We start from the raw sequence: 25,810 nt of genomic DNA on the forward strand, positions 1-25,810 counted from the left end.
ATCTTAAAACTTGAAATAGTAATTTATTTTTATATGTCTTATTTCAGCACACTAAATGGAGTGTAATATATTTTACAGAAATATGGAGACATGTAGTAATTTACATGTACTCTTTTTATATAAAAATCAATACTATGTAATATAAAGCTTATGGAATGCTGACATGGAAGATACTCCTGACCAAACCAGTGCTTTATGTACAGATAGATGACCTCAGTCTTAATTCAGACACTGAGCAGGTAACTTCTTGCCTGATATTTATTTCTGAAGTAGAAACGACAGAAGTAGATGAGCTGTGACTATTCCTATTTTTAAAATTATAGCAACAGCTGAGAGAAGCTTTGGGAAAGCATATGACAGGCATTTGTTTTAGCTTTTTTTTGAATGCATTCTGAACTTTCTTAGAAAATAAACTCATTAATTCAGACTTTTATTTATCATATGCATTATCCATTAAGGCTTGTATATTCTTAATGGTATTTAAAATTTGCTGAGAATTACAAATAGTTGAACTAGCAATGACATTGAATTTTTACATTTTATATAGTCCTTTCATATCTATTTAATAAACATAATAAATTGTGTGAGCAGATCTGAAGGCAGCTATTTGTATCGTATTTCAGAAGAAAAGTATATCTTTCTGAAAAATTAAATAATTGATATTATTCCCTGCTCAAATACAGCTCCTGTGGGTTTTTTCATGGTTACCATGAAACATAAAAAGCTAGGACATGGCGTACATCCAAACAGGAAGGCATCATTATTCAGGTGGAGGAGGGGGTATGTAGGAAAAAGGAGGCAGCACTGGGATTTACACTAGCAGCCCTTCAGTGTTTTCATAAGCCACATAAGCATAAGCTGTCTCCTTGGGTGCTGTGTTCTGCCACGTTAACGGTGCCAACTGGAGCTTCTAGGAAGGACATAAAGGGATTTTCTCCCACAGTTCAGCTTCTATCCCTTTTTGAGCACTATGAAGTTAAGTGGCTCATTTAAATGAGGAAGAAGAGAAAATTGGTTACATGTATAATCCAAACTTTACGGTAATTTGGGAGGAAACAGTGTCACAGAATTTATTTTGGCATCTTGATTTTTGTGTGTGTTGTTTTGTTTTCTTTTTCCTATTTCATAGTTAACCCAACTCATATTTTGGAGTTCTTTTAAAGAAACAAAACACGTAAATTACAATAGAAGAGTCCTCACAGCACATTTCTGTTCACCTATTTTTGAAGAGACTAATAATCTAAACAGGACATGTCTTTTTTGTCTGTCTGTCTGTCTGTCTGTCTGTCTATCTGTCTATCTACACACAGCACTCAAAGGGCAGCACAGTTGAGCCCATTGAATGTAGGCGCTCACCTGGGGTCTTCCTTTTTGTTTTTGTTTTGTTTTGTTTCAGTTCTAGAACTGCAGCCTGTGAAGTGGTTCACGTTCATGCTTAGTCTTTCCTCCTCCTATAAACCTCTCTGGAAATGTCCTGGTGCAGAGTCTTACTGGGTTCCTCATGGCAACAGTATCCTGGACCACAGATGTGCTCGGCTTTTCAGACCTCCTGCAGCCAGGTTTTTCCTTACCTGGTCCGTGGCATGAGGTTTTCCAATATGACCAAACACATCGTAGCTCCAACCTGTGGCTGCATAGATCATGGCCTTAGTAACCAGAAATGGGAAGACCTTAGGGTGGTCACATTTATTGTTATTTTTTCTTATTCTCTTGAGTTTAATGAAGCTGTTCTTACTTTAATGTGGTAATGACATGTCTTAAATATTCTTCTCTAAGCTTTAAATACTCACTGCCGTATCTAGTCTTTAATCTGAAATAGGTACTATATAGATAGCACAAAGAAGGAAAATATGGGTTCCCAGCTCCCTCTGGCACCGTTCGTTGACATCTCCCAAGATTCCTACCACTTGGTATGCTAGTGTTCATCAAATTCCTTTATAGATTTATGTATGTTTCTCTGTTTTCTGTTCCCTTGGGTTATTGACCATCCTGTGCTAACCCATGCTAGGTTTAACCCTGTTGCGTTAAGTAGTCTTGCCATCTAGGAAGAGACACCTGTTACCACCTGTCCCTAGGGAGGGACACTCGGCTTCTCAGCATCCTTGTCTAGTTACAACTCTGTTTCCTTACTCTTTATTCTCCATTGTGTACCGTCTAATATAAAACACAATACATGGTGCTTATTTGTTTATCCTGTCTCTATCAAAGGAATATAAATTCAGTGTGAAGAGAACTTTATCTTGTTTGCTGATGGCTCTAATTAACCTACCCAACATATTTTGTTAACATTAACAAATTTGAGACCATTAACATGTATAAATGGATCAGTGAATATGCAAATGAATAGGGATTCCATGGGTTCTAACCTATAAGATCTGTTTCTTACTGCCTGGTTTGATTAATTATAAAGTAACTGTGGCTTCAAAAGATCACAGGATACATTTCAAAACTTTCTACAAATGTAAATTCATTCCTTAGACTAGGTTAAGCCCAATGCTTCCTTGTGAGCACATATTGATAAGTGATTTGGTCTCTCTGATGTGAATGCTTTTCTATTTATGTATGTTTTTCCTTGAGCTATTTTGTGGGGTTTGTATTTTTTTTCTTTAAAATTCATCCTGTTGTTTACATGTTCGTATTGACTTCTTCATTACTGAAGTATCATTGCTCTGAAAAATAAATGCAAATTTATTACGATAAAATACAATAAAATGCAGGTTCTAGAAGTCAGAGGTAGGAATTAGGGGGAGGGGACAACACTATTGTGCCCCTTATCCCAGCTCTTATTCTTTAAGCCTGTGGCCTGGTTTCCCCTTCCCACTTCTCTCCACTCTCTTAACCCTAACTTCTTGGCTCCCTTGTGTTGTAACGCACCACTAACCCATGACACTCTTCGTCTCCAGATATTGGACTAAACCTCACCGTAGAGTCCCCTTTGCCGTGTAAACACACATTCACAAATGCCACTGCTTAAGATGCACACAGTTGGAGACTCTTTACCACAATTATTACATTTTTACTGTATTTTCTCTTGCATCCTTAGATAATTCTTCTATCCATTGTTGCCTTTGTCCCTACTTCAAAATATGTTTATTTCTTCTCTTTTTCTTATTTGGTCTGATATCTGTATGTTTTATTAACTGTCCCAAGATTGCTATACAGGGCTGTGGGTATATAAAGGTTGGAAAGGCAGGGAAGGCGCTGGGCGTTTAGAACCCCACGCTGTCAGTTCTTAGTTCTCCACATCAAGGATGCTGCTTTCCTTCTGTTCTTGGTGATTTGCCCTGACTCCCACTCCTGGAAGGCTGCTTTCAAAGTCAATGTAAAAGGTAATGGAGCACCCGGAGCTTTCTTATGTTACAACCCGCTCTCTCACGGAGTGAATGAAACCTGTGAACTCTGTTTCTCTTCTGTCCCTGCTCTGGGGAATCTAAGACTGTGAATGTGTCACTACACCCGGGGGAGTCTGAGGCCTGAGCATGCGCACTAGTTGCTGCCAATTGTTGCAGAGCACAAGAGTCTCGCCCTTTCTACGTTCTCCGGGGATCCCGGTCCACACCCGGGATCCTGAGATCCTCCCTTCTCCTGGATGGTGATAGGTTCGGTCGGGCTGGTTGGACTATCTAGGGCAATAACCCATGGAGTTTATGTCCTTGCCTCTAGTCGCGCAGACTCGGCGCCTCCGCCCTTGTTCCCTGGTAGCTCCCAGCTTCCGATTGAAAGCCACTGTGAACGGCTTGAATGAAACGTGTGTGGGTTTAGTGTGTGGTAAAACCACCAGGGGATCCCTTCTCTCCACAAACCAGATGCTCTGCTAGAAGGAGGACGAGAGGGAGGAGGCCTGAAGCGAAGCGCGCGCAGTGGCTGAGAGGCTAGGAGAGGCCGGGGCCGCCTCCCCTTGTCGACCACGCACTGCTCCGCCCGCCTACGGCAGTTCCAGGCACCACGCTCTCCACCCGGGTTGCGATGGTGGTGGCAGTGACAAGCTCCTGCTGCCCACCGCACTGTGCACGAAACAGCAGCTCCCTCTCCTCCCTATCCCTCCACCCTTCTCTGCCGGTGCACTATGCGCAGCTGCCGGCGACATCCCCTTGTCAACTTTGAGCTGAAGGAGCTGCAACTTTGACAGCGGCCGCGGGTTTCGAATCTGGCATCTCCTTGGCAAAAGTCCCTTCGAAAGTCGCCGGAGTTACAAGAGAAAAGACTTTCCTCTGAGCACCAGCGTTGCCTCTGTTTGCAGCGGGTCTCCTGCCAACCAGGAGTGGGATTGTGACAGCCAGTCCCGTGGTGGAGGGGACTTGTTTTTCTTTCTCTCTAGAGACCTTGGCTAGCGACTGGATAAAGCTGTACGGAAAGGATGTAAATAGCAGAGCAACTGTTACCAAGAAGGCAGCCACCACCCAAAGGCTGGGAGGAGCGCGGGGCTTCTTCCAGGCTGAGCCCAGTGGCAACATTAGGGAACAATCAGGTGGTGTTTGCAACTTTTCAAGGTCAGCCTGGTGGATCAGCTATTTTCTTTGGAACCTTCCGGTGCTCAGAGCTCCGATGAGATTTGCCTGAGAAATGCACAGGACGTCAAACGTGGAAGGGTTGTAGGGGTGTGTTGGCGACACCCTCCTTCCCCGCACATTCTGTTCACTGCTCTCCCAGCAATCTTCAGCTCCCTTCACTACCCAGTGGTGAGTATGTGACATGTTTGTAACTCTCTGCACCAAGTTTGGCAGCAGGTGTCTGTGCTAAGCGAGAGCCGAGCTGCTAGGTGCGCCCTCGCCTAGCCATGTCAGCCCCGGGCGCGCCTCTCTCCCGCACGTCGCGGCTGCTGCTCCTGCTGCTGCTGAAGGTTTCAGTCTCTGTTGCCCTGAGCTTTGTCCCTGAGGCCAGGAATGGAACTTGTCTGGGGCAGAGCTGTTCCCCATTGCCCCAACGCCGCAGCAGGGATGCCCGGGGACCTGGGAATCCTGCCGGAGATGTTCTGCGAGTCCGTGAGCCCAGGGAGAAACTGCAGGCAGAGGTGAGAGGGGCGACCTCTTGGGAACTCCCACCAGCCAGGGGCGGTGACACAGGTGTGAGTGAAGAGGCGGAGGCTGAGGTGGCTGCTGGACCCTTGGGACTTCCAACCAAGCCACCTGGTGCCTGGAGATGGAAAGGGGCCCCGGGTAAAGAGCCACCCGGACATTTGGGGAGAAGGGACCCCACAGACCCCTTTCAGACCTCTGATGGGAAAGAGATGGGTCCCAGGGGCGCTAGCATTCCTCGGAGCAGCCAGGACCAGAGCGTGAAAAAAGAACCTGAACCAAGAGATCTTTTTTACTGGCCACGAAGAACTGGACAACTCCAGGGTCCCCATCACAGGCCTCCAGCTGTGCACGAAGGGCGGACCCTCGCTCCCCCAGGCAGGGCACTACCGCAAAATGGGTCTGCAGACGACTGGGTCCCTGACCAAGGGGGTCCGCGCCATGGAAACAGCACTAGCAGGCGCATGAGACTGAAGAACCCCTTCTACCCGCTGACCCAGGAATCCTATGGAGCCTACGCAGTCATGTGCTTGTCCGTGGTGATATTTGGGACCGGCATCATTGGTAACTTGGCGGTGATGTGTATTGTGTGTCACAATTACTACATGAGGAGCATCTCCAATTCTCTCTTGGCCAACCTGGCCTTCTGGGACTTTCTCATCATCTTCTTCTGCCTCCCCCTCGTCATCTTCCATGAGTTGACCAAGAAGTGGCTTTTAGAAGATTTCTCCTGCAAGATCGTACCCTATATCGAGGTAATGCCTGCTAGCTACTACCTTTATCCATTTCCAGATTTGTATGTAGTAAAAGAACGGCGGCTGGATGCACCTTCCTGGTGGGACTCCTTGCTTCTTTCTCCGAGTCCCTTCTCTTTTCCCCAGCCACGTATGCATGCATATGTGTATATGAAGGAAAGCAGCTTTGCCTGTGGAAAAAAAATGGTCCTATAATGTGTACAACTGTCTTCTGGATGGTGATATTTCAGACTTGGCACCCGTTAGACAACCCAGGGCTAAATAATGGCTAGCCCATGGCGTCCTTATAGGAACCTAGCAAAGGGATGGGGGCGGGGGGGGGGGCGCGTCGAAGTCATTAGCATTTATTCACTAAAGTTCCAGTATTTCACTGTGACTCCTCCACCCTCCCATCCCCCAAAGAGACGGTTGAGCTTTTTATTTTAACTACCAAATCTGGAGTTACATTTCATGTATAAAAGATAGTCAATCTTTGTGCTTCAGTTGGCCTCGTGGTGTCTTAGGAATCTCCCAGATTAGTTTACGTTGGCTAAGCTGTCTGTCCCATTTCGTCTGCGTTGTTGGGTCTTCCTTCTTTCTCTGTGGACCCATCTCATCATTTAAAACCAGTTCATTTTTCTGGATGAACTTAAACAAAAATAAGACATTAGCCCTGTCCTGCATACTCTAACTCTTACAGACTATATAATACAAATTTGCCACTACTGTGGCTGTGAAGAATCGGCTGGTTTAAAGGGATTTAATTGTAACATAATAACATTTTGATTAAAAAAAAGTAGCTTCTGAACTTTGGGAATGAAAATGGTTTGAGCAAGATAAGGTTTTACTGTTTCGCATTAGAGCTATTGTACTAGTCATTGCTCTAGTAGTTGGAATTTGCTCCGCAAATTGGCCTCTCTTTAAACACCAGCTCTTGGAACCTGCCCAAGTGTTTGGCTGCCAGTTGTGGTTTTAGCCAGCTGGGCCTTGATTTTTCTCCATTCAGACTGTCCGTTTCATTTATAGAAACACAAGAAGGGAAACTGTAAATATTCCAGAGCCTCTGATCCTGTCTGGCACCAGGGCCAGTTGACACTATGTTCAACATTGTCTGGGGCTTAAAACTCCAAGATAAGTAAACAGAAAACAGTGCCTACTTAGAAGGCCCCGAGCCAGAGACGGTCAATAAGACCCTCTGTTATTCTGTCTGGCCTCAGATGTAGGACCATCCACGGCTACTAAATCAGCTGTTGCTACTTACCAGGGTCCAGGGCCTCACTTGTTGCCAAGCATGGGATGACTCTGAAACAGTGGCATTTATTCGAGAGACAGTTCTTTTTTTTTTAAACTGGAGAGGACATAGATGAATTATATAAGAGAATATGTGACATTTTACAATTGTTTTTTCAAAGGCAGTTCGAGCCTTTGAAGCCTTCTCTGATTCTTTGTTTTAGTAATGCAGAAGACTTAGGCAAAAAGAAGACTAAAAATAAAAATAGTGTGTAAAGTGCAACAGAGGAGGTAGCCCACAAGCAGGAAGTATGTGGGCTTGCCTCACTGGGAGGACAAGTTCGGGCTGGGGGTGGCTTTGCACTTTAGGTAGAAAGGCAACGAAAAGGGCAGGAAAAAAGAGCAGGGAAAGAAACAAATAGCCAAAGTTATTGAGGGAAACCACAAGTGGAAAGAATTGTATCGATCAGAAGAAAAAATATTAAAACTTAGCTTAGTTTAGTAAGACTTAACTTCTCTAAGTAATGGTGCTTATTACACATTTAAATTTCTTCCTCACTAATTCTGAAGTTTTTATTTTGCTTTTAGTTTTTTGAAACTAGGTGGGATGTAATGGAAGCTGGCCTCAGACTTACCGTATAGCTGAGGACAACCTTGGACTCCTGGTCCTCCTGCCTCCGCCTCTAGAGTCTGAGGGTTACAGGTTTGCTCCAGAGTTTACAATCATATAATAATACTTTATTATATCTTTCCAACTCAGTTTTCTCAAGACTTTTGTTAAAAACTGTTTTTCTTGTTGTTAGCAAAAATCATTCTTTTGCTCTCTGTAGTTTTGCCTAGTGTTCTACAACTTTTACAGTCTTTTCTGTTTTCCATTATTGAGATTTGGTTTTAATTTTTTCTAGAGAAGCAAAGGCTTGCTTGAAAATATTTACTTTAAAACATGGTTCATATTATCCATTTTTTTAAATTTTTATACAATACTTTTCACTGTTACAATACATGACAATCAACCTATCACTCCATTTTGTTCATCTGGCTAATTTATAATACTTCAGCATGTTTTATAAAATAATTATTAAACATGATGTCAGCTTCCTAATTTCCAATTTCTAAGAATAAGAGCTACAGACAAAATCTAAAGTAAACTGTTTGTGGTATTTTCAAAAAAGTACAAGGGACTTTGCCAGTGTCCCTAATCACATTGCTGAATGTACAAATCCTGAAATGGAGCATTTGTGTGTATGGTTAGAGTGGGGGAGGGGATGAGTTCGTTGTGACATGATCAGGTTCAACACTTGTTTAGCATTGAAGTGCAGGTGGGAGGGAGGAGGGGGAGAATTTTACTATGTATGACATTGCCACAAAGACCTCAGCTGACAACAGGGCACTTCTTGGAGTTAGGGTACCCAGGAAGGAACATCCTGAGTTGAGTGAGTGGCCGTGAAGGAACATCCTGAGTTGAGTAAGTGGCAGTGAAGGAACATCCTGAGTTGAGTGAGTGGCAGTGAAGGAACATCCTGAGTTGAGTAAGTAGCCATGAAGGAACATCCTGAGTTGAGTGAGTGACCGTGAAGGAACATCCTGAGTTGAGTGAGTGGCCAGGAAGGAACATCCTGAGTTGAGTAAAGTGGCAGTGAAGGAACATCCTGAGTTGAGTAAGTGGCCGTGAAGGAACATCCTGAGTTGAGTGAGTGGCCATGAAGGAACATCCTGAATTGAGTGAGTGGCCAGGAAGGAACATCCTGAGTTGAGTAAAGTGGCAGTGAAGGAACATCCTGGGTTGAGTGAGTGGCCAGGAAGGAACATCCTGAGTTGAGTGAGTGGCCATGAAGGAACATCCTGAGTTGAGTGAGTGTGCCTTTGTGGTCTTTGATGAACCCATCGCTGGATGGAAACTGCTTTCAGACATGGGGCATAACCTTGAGCCTAGTGAATCTCTTTGGTGAAGAGCAATTTCTAGGCAAGGTTGCACCCCAGAGCCACCAAACACACATGTTCTGTTTTCTGAGGGTAACCATGCTTCATCCCTGAAGCATGTGTCAGGATAAAGAGCCACAGCATTCACTTCTTGGCCTTTACACTTTACAGATTAAATAAGGATGCTGTGACGCTGTAGGTTCCATCTTCATTTCAACGATGATGGATGGATTTCACAAATGTACCCAGACCTGTTGGTGTGGTGCAGCAGTCTATGTTTGCTGATCAGAAAACCATTCTTAAGCAAAGTTGTATCCAAAGAGCAGTCTGTTTTTCTTTTCTTTCTCCTCTTTTTTTTTTCAGCTTTTGAAAAAATCCCTGTATCTGTTAGATAAGAAAACACCATAAAGCCAGTTAGCACCATTCAGTCCATGATTTTCACAGCTTTTACTATTCATAAATTTCATCCTATTTCTGCAATAAATTCCATAGGCTGTAGTTGATTTATGTTGAAAAATTTTTAACAACCATGGCCAAGCTTAAATCTAATAGCAAGGAAGGGCTGTCAGATGGTTGGAAAATGGTGGTAGGAGAGAAGATGGAACTAGACTTGAATTTGAGAGCTACCATCCTAGACACATCATGGCCTATCACAGGGACACCAGGGAAAGCAATTCTTAGAGATACAGGTAAGTGTATGTCTGTGTGCTGTGGGTTGCAGAAAGATAATGGTGCCAGAGTTTCCTACCATCCTAGCCACCCAAGGATAGAATATGTGTTTAAAGCCAAATGATTCACACACTGAATATGGCAAGTAGAACAGCTCTCTGCTCATTAGCTGATGGACAGAAGCCAGTGAGAGCCAGTGAATCAGATGATCCCAGGCCACTGCCAAACAACTGCTTCTGTTTAACGTTATTTGTGGGTTTCAAATGACATTAAGTTCCCTGAAGTTTGAAGGACCCACACCTTCATGGAATAGCAAAAGGTTCCGAGTCTGTCTCAGGTCATCAGAGATTTAACTGGATATTATTTCACTGGGATACCAGATTCCTGTGTGGAGACAGAAGATGACTCATGGGAACTCATCTCACTGGGATGTCTGGTCAGAAGTAATTTGTGAAAAATCTAGAATTTTTTTTTCATAAAAAGAGGTGGCATTTCCAATGGCTTTGCACATATTGGTTTTAAACTGTGTGAAACAAATGATTCTTTCATTGCCGTGGTTTGTGCTCAGCACTGACAAATGAAGAAAGGAAGGATAATTGGACTCTAAAGATGGCATGGCCAGCAACTGCAATTCTACATGGAATATTCTAAAGCCCGCATTCAAGTAATAGCACATTTATCACAGCAGATGCTAACTTTGCTTTAGTGGCGCATTAGCCATTAGGTATTCTGATGGACTTTTAAGTGGAAACATGCAGTTTTATGAGCAATTTGAAAGTTACTAATAATATTCTCAGGGAAAATGGACTCAATCTGTGAGAATGGTACTTAACAAATATTTTATGACTTCCCATTAATCCAGTGTAATCATTTCCTACATTTCCAAGCTTGGGAAAATATTTAGCTGGAGAATCCAGCAAGAAGGAGAATCGGTTTCTCACACTGTGCTTTCATGTACACCTCTGTCCTGGGACAGTATATCGTGAACTTAACCAAAATTGGAAGATAAGAAATAAAAGCCACGATAATCAAATTTCAGCTTCAAATAGATACCATGACTGTTGTAAAAATGAGACCATCTCAAAAGCTTATCCATAAAGCCTGATCAGGGAAATCCATTTTTCTTTGTTTCTCTTCCTAAGATTATTATCTGACATTAAGCTTTTAAGGATTATGTATAAAACAATAGCACCTGATAACCGATGAAGAACAGTCTGAATAATTCATTAGTGTCTCTGAGCCTTTTTTTATATATGTCATCAGGTTTCCACGGATTCACCACCCGTCCACTCATTACACATTTATTAGGCTTTTCTTCAATAAGAGACAATGTGTTAGTAGATGTGGGAGGAGGGTAAGATGTGAAACTTTCCAAAGATGAATATCATAGATAAGCTATGTTATTAAAGTTTTGAAAGAGTAATATAATGTTCTAATACAATATAATACAATAATATAGACTTTAAGGAAGCGCCAGGGACATTCTGGAATGGTCTCAGATGGACCGGCCCACAATCCCAGCGAGTTATGCCCAAAGATGGAGAAATTCAATTGAAAATTCTGCTCCCTTTTTAACTGCACTCTCACCACCAATTTAAATGATTCTATTTTTTAGAACCATGCTGAAAAGTTACAACTATGAAAATCTTTTAATTCTTGTTTTCAAAATATCATTAGCTTCTTTATATATAAAGTGATTAAAAGTTGACAACATAAGGCATCAGAGAGAAAGGTACTAGAAATTTCTTTTAAAATACAAAACGTTGAGAAATGCTAAAAGAACTATCTTTACTTAACAATTATTAGTAACTATTGAGCCTCTTAATCTATACCAGTGGTTTCAACCTTCCTAATGCTGTGACCTTTTAATACAGTTCCTCATGTTGTGGTGACCCCAAGCCATATAATTATTTTTGTTGCTCCTTTATAACTGCAATTTTGGTCTTAGGTGACTCCTGTTAAAGAGTCATTTGACCCACAAAGGGTTTGCAGGTTGAGAAACACTCATCTATGCAAACATTATAATGAGTCCTTTTTGGTCATCTCAAAGCCACGCATTGCATATGAAATGACCTTAGAGAAACTAAGAAGGAAGGCTGACAAAAGGGATACTTTGTACGTTATTACAAAATACGGGACAGGAAGCATAAAGAATCAAGTTCTCAAAGAACTGGGCTAATTTCTCCAGTGCACACTCTGAGCACTTTAAATTCCCGAGGGGTTCCAAGGTATCTTGAACAAGTTAGCAAAGTGCTTCTCAACAAAGAAAATGAACCAACTATGGTCATAAAACAAAAATAGAAACAAAGACACAAAGAAAAAAATTTACTTGATCTTGTGAGTGTAACAACATGGAGCAGGTCTTGCTCCTTATGCTAATGTGTGGACCTTGATGGCATGTGCTGTAATCATGTTAAATCATGTCACTTTGGAAGCGCAAAGACCTGTGTCTGAGATGTAGACTGTGGAAGGAGAGAGGTGGAAAGGCATGTGGACACCCGGGTTTGTCTCTGATGTTGGGGGTAATGCTCCTGTCCCTCCAAAGTACTTCTTCATTTTGCCTCTTAAGAACTTACCCGCCAAGGTCCCATAATTAACTCAACCCTGCTGCCAACACTAACCCTTAAGTACTGTCTTTGGAATCTTTATCCCTTGTGCCAAAAAGTATGATCTAATATAAAATTCCGTGGTAGAGAATGAAATTACTACAGCTTCGTACTTTGGGGTCTTTCTATTTGCAAAGTAGGTGTTGATTATTTAGATCATTTATGTAAAACACAGGCTATAATCTTTGTATCAAACTATTTTTATAAAGGGCAAATACTTTCTGCTTGTGAGTTTTATGGTTGTTTTCAATGCTATCATTCTGCGTGTACTTGGATGGTTCATTAGTGACATCCAGATCACCGATTTCATCCTTGCCTAGAATGGCTTGCTTTCATTAGATCTGTGACCTTATTAATAGCTGCTACTTTGTAGCAAAATAGCCCTTGTATTAGCATGCCCCATCTTCCCTGTCTTCTTACCTTCTCTGTCATTTGTCTTATCCTTTGTCAAATACCTTGTTATAGGAAAGACAATCTGATAAATTAATTCACATCAAAATGTCAGAATTGCAAATATTTGCCTTTTGTAAGAGGACTGAATAAAGACATAATATTTCCTTGTCCTTACCAATAGTAGAATTTTAGTTAAAAGCTAAGGAATTTCATGTTAAAATGTCTTTTCAATATCATTCAAAAATGGCAGAAATACTCACCTACAAGTAATTCTGTTTTTAATTTGTGTTTACTATCATGCAAATCAATTTGAGTGATGACAGAAATATGTTGAAAATCTTATAACCACCCTTCTGTACGTCCAAGCATCCAGTTGAGCAACTGTAATTCCAGATCCCCTTAAGATGGGAAAAAACTATCATAGTGATACCTGGATTGTAACCTGTACTGTGATCTTGGGAAAACATGATGTTTTAAAACAAATTTATAATTATTGGCAATAAGGATGGGGTAGAAAATATCTTTAGATTGGTCCATTCAAGAGGGTAACATATTTTAAGACAAATGGTACAAATATTGTTTAATTTTCTCTTATTAAAATTAATGGGCATTTGACAGATACTTAGATAAATAATTTAGATAAGGTGAATGTAAATCACTTTTTTAAATACAGAAGGGACACATTGTGCTCTACAAGTTGCAGTTGAAGGGAAACCTTAATTCAAGCTAGAACTTGAAAGAAAAAAATTACAGGATCAAGACACATTTTGAAGCAATATGTTGGTTTTAAAATAGACTTATTTGATTTTTAGATAAGAGTGAACTTGGTATTAAGCTGAAGCAACAGCAGAAGATGCAACAGGAGGCGAAATGGCGGTCAGCAGCTGACGCCGTCCACGTAGTTTTTGTCAGTGACATTAGAAATCACGTATAAATGAAATGAGCTGGGTGTGACAGACTGACGGTTTGTGCTAGATATGGACATGTTAAATTACATATTGTTCATTTCAAAGGCCAAGAAACCTTCTCTTGTGGGCGTATGGTTGTGGAGAATGCTTTGACTTCAGAGCTATGTACACACATAAGGAACAAGGCTTATTTCTCTATTTGTACTGGTTTTGGTTTGGGGAACACTAATCAAAGCATGCCCCTGCCATAGTGATCATCTGTGCTCACTCTTAAGTGAAGACCTCTTTGGTAAAGGACACCTTATTTTCAGAGATATGATCAACAACAGCTGTTTTGAGTGTGCTCTCCCATGGTTCCTCAGTATCCTTTTCCTGGTAAAGTTGCCCTGGAGTCTTGCAAGGATGAAAACCATGGAAAATGCAAGAAAAGAACCCAAAGGCATACAAGTTCAAGCCATTTAGAGTTTGAAAGGAAAGAACCCTGTGCTCATCCTCCCCTTCCTGACTGGGTGTTAGCCCTGTAACCACTGACATAACAGAGTGCCATTCATGGCCCAAATGAATGGGTTTTCTTAACAATAATGCCCTTGTTCCCTAGGGTCACTTGTAAACAAAAGACACAATATAAATAGATGTATTAAACATTTTAGATATAAAAGCAAAGTTAGAGTACAGTTTTCCTGACCTTGTTTGGAAATTTCCCTTTTTAAATAGGTGGTATTTAAGCATGTAGATTCAATTGCACAGGCAGTGCTTTCATATTCCAGTGGAAGATTTAGTAAAAGGTGCTCTTTATTTTGTAAGAGTTCTGCTTACTTTGTGTGCTCCACAGGTGTTTCACGACTTGCTCTCAATCTTAATAGTTGCTCTACATCTTGCTCATAGTAAGCTTTGGCAAAAAGGACCAACAGCTTAGACAGGATCTCCACAGATTACTGTTTTTGTAAAAGAGTGAGATGCTCTTTTTAGTTTTAATTTTTATTTTGATGTGTTTGAGTACCTCCATGTGTTTATGTGCATCTCTAGTGCCTGTAAAAGCCAAGCGAGGGTATCAGATCCCCTGGAAATGGAGTTACTGGCGGATGTGACTGTCCATGTGGATGCTGGGAACTAAACTCCAGCCCTCTACAGGAGCAGCAAGTGCTCTCAACAATGACCCCACTCTCCAGCACCTTGTGTTCTCTTCAGGCTGTTTTTTTCCCTAAAGGTCACTTTTGCAAGTCACTGTACAATAACGTGAGTTTCAACAGGGCATTTTTCTGTGTTCCTGTCTGTTTGGTGTGTTCTCATTCATGACCTCCTGCTCCAGCTCTTTCACTTTCTTCCTTTCGGACTTCTGTTGTCCTAACATGCTTATTCTGTTACTTTATTTCCCAACTCCCTTAAGATGCCTTCCTACAATCTTATGATCCTTTTCTAGTTTCTTAACCTATTCCCATACATAGCACACACACACACACACACGCACACACACACACACACACACAGAATTTTAAATGTTCTGTTTATGAGAGAAGCCATGTGGTATTTCTTTTTGAATGTAACTTATTTTCTTTAACATTATAATTTTAAATTCCATTTATTTTTGTTTGATTGATTCCTTTATGGCTGCATAAAACTCCATTGAGTACAACATTTTAAAAACTCTAGTCATCCTCTGATTCATTAGACTGCAACACTAAACATAAATATTAAGGTGTCTTTGAGGATGTTGACTTGGATCTCATTACTGTATGTCCATGTGTGCTATAGCTGAGTTTTATAGTAATTTCTTTTCACCTTGTATTTTTGAGGAGTCTTCACACTGATTTTCATGTCTACCCAAGTTAAGTTACCAGCAGTAAATAAAGTTTCCTTTTCCTTTACATCCTCACTACTTTTGTTTTCTATTTTTTTTTTTCTAGATGATAGCTATTCTGGCATGGATACAAGGAATATTAAGAAAGTTATAATTTACATTTCACCAATGGATAAGGATGCTGCAAACTTTTTCAAACATCTACTGAACATTTTTTATTTCTCTAAGAACTGTCTATTCCATTCATTAGCTCATTTGTTGCTTAAATATATTTCAGTGTTTACTGTTTTAGATTCTTTGTATATCCTAACTATTAATCCTCAGTCTAATGTGTATTTGGCAAAACACCTTTCCCTATTTTGAAGACTCAATTTTTTTCTGCCAATTTTTAAAATCTCTGTAGAGATTTTACTTCATAAAACTTCATCTGTAAATCCTGAAGATTGTTTCCTGTGTTTTGGAGTCCTTTCCACATGGTATCAGTGAAGCTTTCTGCAGGGCCTAACATTTCATTGAATTAAATTCTTGAGCAATGAGAACAATGCATCTTGTTATATCTTGAATTATAAAGTATGCTTTCTACCATTAGCACACTATGACTGCTGTTTTGCCTTGTTCTGTTGTGTATTTTAAGAGAAACTAGGAAACCACTGACATTTAAAATCATTTGTACTTGAAAGAGAAATTCTTTTATTGTTCTCATCAAGGGAGTTTCACACTGACTCTTTCCCTAAAGACAATATCATCCATACCTTGTTGATTAATTTCCCCTCAGTGGTATAACATACTGTCTAAAGTTGGTCATCAACAAGACTGAATGTACCTTTGGGACTCATGGTATCATAATAATTTCCAAGAACATGGTGTTTGATAGCTGGAGCCTATCCATGAATCTCATAACCACTCAATTGAATTTCTTTCATTCAGGGTTGCCAGTGAGAAGGGTTTTCTTGAAGAACATTGCAGTTTCTAGGCAGGGGACTATATCTATGTCGTTTCACTATGAAGTATCTGTATTTATTTGGTTATTTTCTATAACAAAGTGTATATGCAAGCTCCGAAAGCATCCTTTAAACTTCCATTATAGTTATACAATTCTCTATACTGTATATGCTTCTTTTATCCCATTGGTGTAGCTTTCCACAGTACACAGTGAGTGGCGGAGTCCACACTGCCCTCCTCCTTGTTAGGGACAGTGGGTCAGGGCGAGAGTGAAAACTGGTCTCTCATGGTATTAGATGTGGGGTGGATTATCTGCATCATTAATGTGTGAATCCTACCCTAACTGCAATTATAAATAAAACTTTTAAAAACTGGATTCAAAATGGAGTCCAGGTTGGGTTAGCGAAACATTTGAAACATGAAATGCCATGCACCTTTTATAACGAGCGACCTCAATAGGAAACATTCATTCTTGAACACTTCGTAAAACCTCAAACTGGCAAATGTTTCCAAAGCCGCAGCTCTGTCTCTAAAATGTGTCAGCAGATAGAAGAAAAGGCCAGTCTCCATTCAGACACTGAACGGTCCTGTTAATGACGAACGTGACAGATGAAGTCGATGGCCTTAGTTTTGGGCTATTCTTTTCCTAAAGAAGAGAAAACCTTTTCAACTTTATGAGGGTCACTGTATATGTCAGGACCAACAAAAAGCACATTGAGAGCCAAATTCTGGGTGGTCTCCAGGGTCTCTTGCCTGTGTGTTTCATCCTTTCAGCTGACACATGTGAATGCCAGAAGTTATAACTCACAACTTTCTTGATTGTTAGCATGTAACTTAAAAAGCCAAATCCCAAACCTATCCAAATTTGATGGCTTAAGTAGCACATTGGTGTTATTCGCCAAGACGCAGATCATAACCCTGAAAATGTATAATATGGAAAGTTACATGATTTGTTCAGCTTGGGAAGCTAGTTAGACACCCGTAGCAATCTCCTTAAATGATATTTGAAATTTATGTCTCCCTTCAAATCTCCTTGAATAGACACATTGAGTGGTTTCTAAAGTATATGGAGCTGTCCCAAAGTAAGTGGAGTCACAGAAAAATTGTGTAAAATCAAGCCTATCCATCCAGTAGTGCCATTCTGAGCACAGACATCTCCTTACTAGATAGATAACAGCAGGTAGGAGGTAATAAAGAAATTCTAATTTTGGTTTGATGCCACTTGAAGATGACATCAATGCCCTGTTCATTATGACTCTTGTTAAAAAGCATGACATAAATGTATATTTCTATAGGTATGTGAGTATATATACATTTGCATATATGCATGTACATGTGTGTATATGTGTGTGTGCTCATGTTTACAGAATTGAGCTATGTTTCACTCTCTTCACTACTAATAATAGAGTTCAAACAAACCACAGTGGTGCTGAAATTGTGACACTCACATTGTAAGTTTGATTCAGGAGAGTGACCCCTAAGCCCATACTTTGGTGTGTACCTATAGCTTCCCTGTGTCACGTCTCAGACTTGGACTGTTGCTGCATCCCTTTGTCCCTGGGAGCTGTGCTGTTGGTGGCTGTAGCTCTCTGAAGCCTCCCTCCACTGGATGATGACAGGGCGGGGCATGAAGGAGCTTTATTGTTGAGCCTCTGGGATACAGAAAACAGCAGGACATTGTTGTTTGAAAGAAAGATCTTTGAGGTTTTTATTTTTGACTCTGTTGCCTTTTCTGCATTTTGATAAATACCTTAATAACTTACTTCCCCAGTATTTTAAACTCTCTGCTTCTAGCTTTCTTCTCAACAATGAATGGTCTTGTCTATCACAGGTGCTTATCGCTTCAGCTGCTAATTTTTCTTTCCATTGCCTTTTAGTCCACCAGAGAGTGCGCCTCACTCATCCCACCGCAGAACTACCCACCTAAGCCAGTGCCTAGAACCCTTCCTCCCGACAGAGCGTTTCCTACTGATACTGAATGTTAGCCATCAGATATGGTCACTACCTGAAGAAGATTCAGAGCTCATGATACAGTTTTGTAATTGCATGTAGTTGCACTATTTATCTTCCTAGAATTTTAATAAGCTGCAGGTAAACAAGCACATTTAAAATTGTGATAGGAATCTAATCTTTTCATATTATTTTAACATTTAGGCATTTTAATTATGTGGGAAGATTCATATTTGAGTATGCAGAAACTGGGCCAATGCTCAGTTTCTTATTCTGAGGCTTTTGATCAATTTGTCTCTGAGATAAACAGCTAAATCTCTACATGTGCTAAAACCTATAAATAGTTTGGGAAGTCACTTAGCAGAGCCTTTTTCATGTTTCTTTTTCTTTCACAGTATAAAATTTGGAGCATGAGTAAATTTTCAGAAACTATCTGAAGTAATAGGGCTGCAGGTGGCAGCAGCAGGAGAGCAGCAAGGTCTAAGACTGACATTTGGGTTGCGGTTGCTGTTGGCAACTACATTTCAAGGGCTATCAGCTTTTGGGATAGCCCAGCTTTCCTTAGTTTCTTTATTAACTCGTTCTGATGCTTTTGTGACCTTTCTGAGTTTGAGGTATTTCTGTGGGGTCTTATCTGCAGAGATATTATCAGAGAGAAGCGTGCTTTGTAAACAATGAGCTAGATACAGGAGCGATGTGAATTTTGCATCTGAAAACTGGAATGACCTCTCAATACAAATACAGAAGAAGGTAGATGCATTTGAGATTCTGACCGGATACTGAAGTTCTGGGAATATGTGTATCTTCCAGTGACATACAGTAGGTGAATGAATGAACAAAGAGTTGTAGCAGGTGTCAATCTTGCTTAAAATTTGTCCTGATATTGGTTGTAAGATTAACTGCACAGAAACTGGGAAAGGTTTTGATTTTTTTTCTAGACAGGGAACATGTTCTCATTCAGAGACAGCTTCCACAGTCTTTGTAGCTGGCAATCTACCACTCCCATTTGACACCCATGCACCCGTGTGCATTTGTTCTCACTTCTTATGAAATGCTCTGTGAGTGACTCAGAGTTAGAGAGTCAAATGCTAGCACTTGTAGTGTGTGGCTCAGAGATTAGAAACCTCTAAACTAATAATTAGAAAGAATAAGAGGAGGAAAATGTTATCCGTTGAATGTTCTGTGTTCCTTGTAAGCTGTGAAGGAAAACTACCAATGAATAAGTGTGCTGGGCTCTGAGAGACTCGGTCTTCTCAGTGTCTCTGGTGTTCTGTATTGCTGAGACTTCCTTTTAACATAAGCATTATTCATTGCTTAAAAATGATGTGCAGCATAAGCCCCAGGGGATTCGTGTCTGTGCATGGACTCTGAATATATAGTGACAGTGATGACAGGGAACCAAGAATAAAAATTTTCCTTAGTGAGGCTACATGGAGACCCTTGGGAGGATTGGGTGATACTTGAGCATTAGAGGATTTCTTTGTTTTACGTTCTTAAAAGAAGTAAATCAGAACACTTCAAAACCTTAAATACAAATACAGCGTTTGAAAAATCTATAGAGTATGTAACTTCAACATGTATTGTTTGACAAGGACCTTTATTTTTATTTTTATTTTTTTGATGTCCTTGTTTTTATTTTTTAAATTTTATTATTTTTTAAATAATTTATTCAGATTACAACTCAATTGTTCTCCCATCACTTGCATCCTTCCTTCAGTTCCTCCCACCCTCCCACCCCCACCCTATTATCCTCCCTTAGGTCCATGTCCAAGGGGGAATCTCCTCCCCCACTTTATGGTCGCAGGCTAACAAGTCTGCCTGTTCTTTCTTTGAGTGCCTACTCTAATCAAGCCAATGGACAGGACATCCCCACAGTTATGAGGAGAGCAGGGACTGACTCTGACATGAGCTCTGGTGCCCCATATTTGACTACCCCTCCTTGGTGTGGAGCCCTGGTGACAAGGACCTTTAAATAATGACGGTCCCTCTTGCGGTTTCCTCTGAGTGTGGTTGCAGTCTTTTAAAGCCTCATGAGCCAGGCTTTAGCATCTCAAGCAGAAATGGGAAGCAAATATACATCACGAGGAATAAGTCAATTTAAAAATTAATTTTAATCCTTATTTATTTATTTCTAAATTGCTTAAGAACCTTAGCAATGAGCATCTACATAGCTCCTGAACTTCTGCTTCCCTCCTGTTCTTACTGTATTTGAAAGTTAATGTTTACAATGTGAATGCTTTTCATTTTCCTAGCTATGAAGGATTGATGTTTTTTATATGGGTATTTTGGGGGGATTTTGCAAAGAACTTGAAGAATTATTGCCATAAGCTCAATTGTAAGTCCTTTATTTGACTAGTTTAGAGCTCAGTGGTAAATTTTTCTTGGCTTTTGCTTTTCTTGCAGTTAAAATATTACTATATCCTATTTTTACCAATAATAATAAGAGTAGCCATGACATGGGCAATGACCATATCTCATATTAGAGCTCAGGGACACCGTGTGATGTGTCATGTGTGGGAAGAAGAAAACATATTGGACAGAACCCACAAAGCAGGTTGGCGTAGCTCTGCGGACCAGCAGCTTGAACATGGCAGATAAACAACACGTGTCTGAGCTTCATAATTTTCATTTTGCTTTCATGAACCCGTTGGGTTCTAAAAAATGGATACTAACATTATACTTTTAGTTTCCTTGCTCTTTTTGTCAAACCATTATATATAACTATATTTGATAACATTCTCATCAATAGCCATGGGAACAAATGAACTTGACCTGGTTTCTGGGCCCAAAGCATTTCATCTACCTGCAGACTTTTCTTTCTGAAATATTACTAACACTTTCAGTTTTATTTGTTGTCCTTGTTAAAGGCTGTAAGAAATGGCTGTATTTATTAAAGTCTAAGTTGTTTACGTATCCCACCAAATATCTGGGTGGATTTTGTTTTGGGTGTGTGCAGTTGCTCTTGGTTGACTGTATTCTGGAAGGACTGCCTCTCGCTCCATCGAAATCTTCAGGATCTTTCACAGTGCGTGGCTTTAGTGTTGGTAGCCTCTGTCCTTGCCAGAATGTGCATGATGTTTAAGGAATATTTTGCAGGCAATTGACAGTTTGTATGTTGGTTCTTTTGTGTTGCTGTGACAAAGACACTTGACATAAACAACTTAAGGAAGGGCTCATGGTTCCACTGGTTTGCCCTCGGGTTCTTGGGCAAAGCACCACAGTGGAGGCCTAAGCAGGGCATGGTGTTGGGAGGCTGAACAGGGCATGGTGTTGGGAGGCTGAGCAGGGCATGGTGTTGGGAGGCTGAGCAGGGCATGGTGTTGGGAAGCTGAGCAGGGCATGGTGTTGGGAGGCCTAAGAAGGGCATGGTGTTGGGAGGCTAAGCAGGGCATGGTGTTGGGAGGCTGAAGAGGGCATGGTGTTGGGAGGCTGAAGAGGGCATGGTGTTGGGAGGCTGAGCAGGGCGTGGTGTTGGGAGGCTGAGCAGGGCATGGTGTTGGGAGGCTGAGCAGGGCATGGTGTTGGGAGGCTGAGCAGGGCATGGTGTTGGGAGGCTGAGCAGGGCATGGTGTTGGGGGGCTGAGCAGGGCGTGGTTTTGGGAGGCTGAGCAGGGCATGGTTTTGGGAGGCTGAGCAGGGTGTGGTGTTGGGAGGCTGAGGAGGAGTATCATTGATTCTCCTCTTGGCAGACTGAAGCAAAGAAAGAGCTAAGGGAAACAGCTGTATGATATCAAACTCTAAGGACTTACTACCTCCCCCAAGGAGGCCCTTCCTCACACCTTCTACCACCTGTCAACAAAGGCATCACATTATGAGCCCGTCTAGGGTACAACCCACTCATTAGGTTAGAGTGCTCATGATCCAACAGTCTGAAAACAGACACAACCATGCGTGTGCTTCCTGGGTCCTTTAAGTGTTTCTCATCCAGCCAAGTTGACACTCACACTTAGCTATCACAGGACATTTACATAAGCAACATGCAGTCCTGGAAAAGCCTAGCCGTGGATTCCAGGAATGTTTTTTCTGATTAAGCTTGAACTTTCAGCTAAGGAGGATAGCTGACCATAAGCAAACAAGAGCAGTGACCTTTGGATACGATGTTCTATACATCACATTATTTTCCGATATGAGTATTTCTGGTAGTTAACATACAGCTTCTTGGCTCCTTTATTTATTTTTCATGGTTGTTTTATGTGTATTTTTGCCTCATTTGAACATTTTATGTTTCTTTACCTCTAATGCATGTTTTTGGTTGAGTATACTTTTTCATGACAAACGTAATTATTTTATTCTTTAAAGCATTTCACTGAGCACATGAGCCATAGAGATGCTTGTGCTTAGCAAATTGTGATTTTTGATTGTCACCTCATGTTTCCTTTATCTACGAGACTTCTCTGAGCCCTTCCCAGGAGGATTTATGCCTGTCCCTATCAGGCATCTTTAACAGCTTTAAATTCCATTTTGGATTTTTCCATCTTACTTAGTTGATGCAAATTCCAGCCTTCATGTCATGCAAGTTGTTCTCCTAGTTTCAGCTTGACACCCCACCCCAATCTATCCTGACTCCCATGATGCCCGTATGATGATGATGTTAAATTTCTCCTCAGACCCTACACCCTTGAAGGTGTGAGTTTTAGGGAAATCCCGAACTTATAAACGAGTCTTTGCTCCAATCTTTAACCACTTGCATGTTTTTAAAAATTGTTTTATTTATTTATATATTTGCTTGTGTGTGTACGTCTGAGCAGAGCACATATGAGCAGAAGTCAGAGTATCATTGGAAATGTTATGTCTGTTCTTGCAGAAAGTGACTCTTCTGGGGATTAACCTCAGGTCACCGGGCAAGGTGGCACACCCGCACTCTACTGTGTTTTCGGATCCAGTACTTACACTGATCCTAAGTTCATCTTCTGTCTTACACATGCGCATCTGGCCCCCTGCACCAAGATTGTCTTGAAACCTCATGAAGGAAAGGGAATTTTAGTAACTAAATTGAAATTTATTTTCTCAATGATTCTGGCACCTGGAGAATTTTCCCTGTCTTGTTATTCCAGAAGTGTATGCCTTGAAAAGAAGAGAAAGGATCCTTTATTTTGTGTTTAGAAAACACTGGTGAAATATCTCCAGTTGAGGAGCTTTTGAGAAACAATCAGCTCAGAGGCTCACTGGCTGTGTGAGGCTGTCCCAAGTCTCACTTGGGAAAACATGGCCGTTCTTTGCAGTAAAAAAAAAAAAAAAAAAAAAAAAAAAAAAAAAAAAAAAAAAAAAAAAAAAAAAAAAAGAGACACAAGCCAGTCCCTGCTGTTTATCTAGATGTCCTTATGGCTGGCATTTTCCTGGTGACTGAAATTCTTACAGCCTCTGGAGGTTCTTATCTATGACAGGAAAAGCACACAGACTTGCTGAGTTTATAGAAGCTCCCAAATCTCCTCCTCACTACCATTCCTTGGGGTGTGTGTGTGTGTGTGTGTGTGTGTGTGTGTGTGTGTGTGTGTGTGTGTGCGCGCGCGCGCGCGCACATATTACAATTTTTTTCAATCAGGCCCAAATGATTAAGTAAAGTAATTGGTATAGTTTCCCCTTTTCTTGTGTTTCCCTTGCTTTTAGCTCCCCGTCTCACATTCTCTGTCCTCTCCTGCCCTGTTCCTGTCTTCTCTCCCCTCCCTTCCCTTGCTCCTCTGTCTTTCTCTAGACACCGCCCTCCCTCCTCCTGTCTCCTCCTTTCTCCTGTCCTCTCCTACTTTGCCCTTCTCTCATCTGCTCTGACATCCCCTCCCTCCTGCATTTATTTTCCAGTGCTGTGGTCTCTCAGAACTTGTGCATTGTGTCCCCCGCAGGTGGCTTCTCTGGGCGTCACCACCTTCACCTTATGTGCACTGTGTATAGATCGCTTCCGGGCTGCCACCAACGTTCAGATGTACTATGAAATGATCGAAAATTGTTCTTCCACCACTGCGAAGCTTGCCGTTATCTGGGTTGGTGCTCTGCTTTTGGCACTTCCGGAAGTTGTCCTCCGTCAGCTGAGCAAGGAGGATTTGGGCTTTAGTGGCCAGGCTCCTGCAGAACGGTGTGTCATAAAGATCTCTCCTGATTTACCGGACACCATCTATGTTTTGGCCCTCACCTATGATGGTGCAAGGCTCTGGTGGTATTTTGGCTGCTACTTTTGTCTGCCCACTCTTTTCACCATTACCTGCTCTCTAGTGACTGCTCGGAAGATCCGCAAAGCAGAGAAGGCCAGCACCCGTGGGAACAAGCGGCAGATCCATCTGGAGAGCCAGATGAACTGCACAGTGGTGGCCCTGACCATCTTGTACGGGTTCTGCATCATCCCTGAGAATATCTGCAACATCGTCACTGCCTACATGGCCACGGGCGTCTCGCAGCAGACCATGGACCTCCTCAACATCATCAGCCAGTTCCTTCTGTTCTTCAAGTCCTGTGTCACGCCCGTGCTCCTCTTCTGCCTCTGCAGACCCTTCAGCAGGGCCTTCATGGAGTGCTGCTGCTGCTGCTGCGAAGAGTGCATCCAGAAGTCCTCCACTGTGACCAGCGACGATAATGACAACGAGTACACCACGGAGCTGGAGCTGTCGCCCTTCAGCACCATCCGCAGGGAGATGTCCACCTTCGCTTCCGTCGGGACCCACTGCTGAAGGACCAGACCGGTTAGCTCAGATTTCTTCGATTTTCGTAGCCTGTGAAAATTTTTACTTCGTATTTTTCCTTAAAGGGGAACAATACAAACATTCTGAAAGGCAAGTAGAGGGAGACATAGTAACTGCTCTAGAACTGACTTTGCAAATTAATATTTGTGCTCTGGGAAAGAAAAATGTTTCTATTTAGTTACGTAAAGAGAAGGTGGCCAACGGTCTCAGATCATTTTTCCTGCTATGGTGCTAATATTTTATTCAAGAGTTACTGCACCTTAACAATATTAATTGTTGGATTTCTTTCTTCTTTTCTTTTTAAAAACATAATCGTTGTATATTGAAGGTGGGCCTGGGATTTTGCTAGTTATTTTGTGTTTGAGTTGTGATTGAAAGTACATTGTATCTGAGATGATCTGTTCTTCCAGCCTGGCAAAGTAGCACCAAATAATCTCCCCATCCTTCTTTAACATGACTGTCAATCTACTTTTAACCAAGACTCAATAAATTTTTTAATTGCCTTAAATGCACAATTGCTGGTCTTATGCACAATTTGAAACTGGCCTTACTGTTTTATCCTTGCATCTTCCACTATAGATGTATAGTTATACACCTGTCATAATGTTATAAAGAAGTTTTCCAAATAATACTATTTGTACGCATAACTCAAAAACTATATTGTACATTGAAATGAGGTTGTATTTTTTAATATTCACTTATAGCTGTAAAAATCACTTCTGCATATTTTTTTAAATGTGAACAGACAGAGGAATAGGTGGAATTCTCTTTCTTTCTATTTATTTTGCATACACCTTTGAACTGGCTCATGGAGGGACAGGTTTGCCCATGAGGAGTTTTGGGCAGAATGAAGAAGACTGAGAAACAATGTGCTTGTCATCCGACTCTGTACACTGAACAATGGCCTCTGAGGTTTTGTGGCTCATATGTGAAGCACTCGGAACTCTAATAATTCTTCTTGATTTTTTTATTTAACT

At 41.2% G+C, this 25,810-nt stretch overlaps 1 protein-coding gene across 1 annotated transcript; it reads left to right on the forward strand.

The window, feature by feature from the left end:
- The first annotated feature begins 3,579 nt into the window (after window positions 1-3,579).
- On the forward strand, window positions 3,580-25,710 carry Gpr37 (G protein-coupled receptor 37). The gene is made up of 2 exons (XM_051151852.1): window positions 3,580-5,770; window positions 24,003-25,710. Exons 1-2 carry the CDS (start codon window positions 4,778-4,780, stop codon window positions 24,819-24,821), a joined length of 1,812 nt encoding a protein of 603 aa, XP_051007809.1. The 5' UTR covers window positions 3,580-4,777; the 3' UTR covers window positions 24,822-25,710.
- The last annotated feature ends 100 nt before the right edge of the window (window positions 25,711-25,810 follow it).

This window comes from Acomys russatus, chromosome 10 (genome assembly GCF_903995435.1).
Source record: "Acomys russatus chromosome 10, mAcoRus1.1, whole genome shotgun sequence".
Classification (NCBI taxonomy): domain Eukaryota; kingdom Metazoa; phylum Chordata; class Mammalia; order Rodentia; family Muridae; genus Acomys; species Acomys russatus.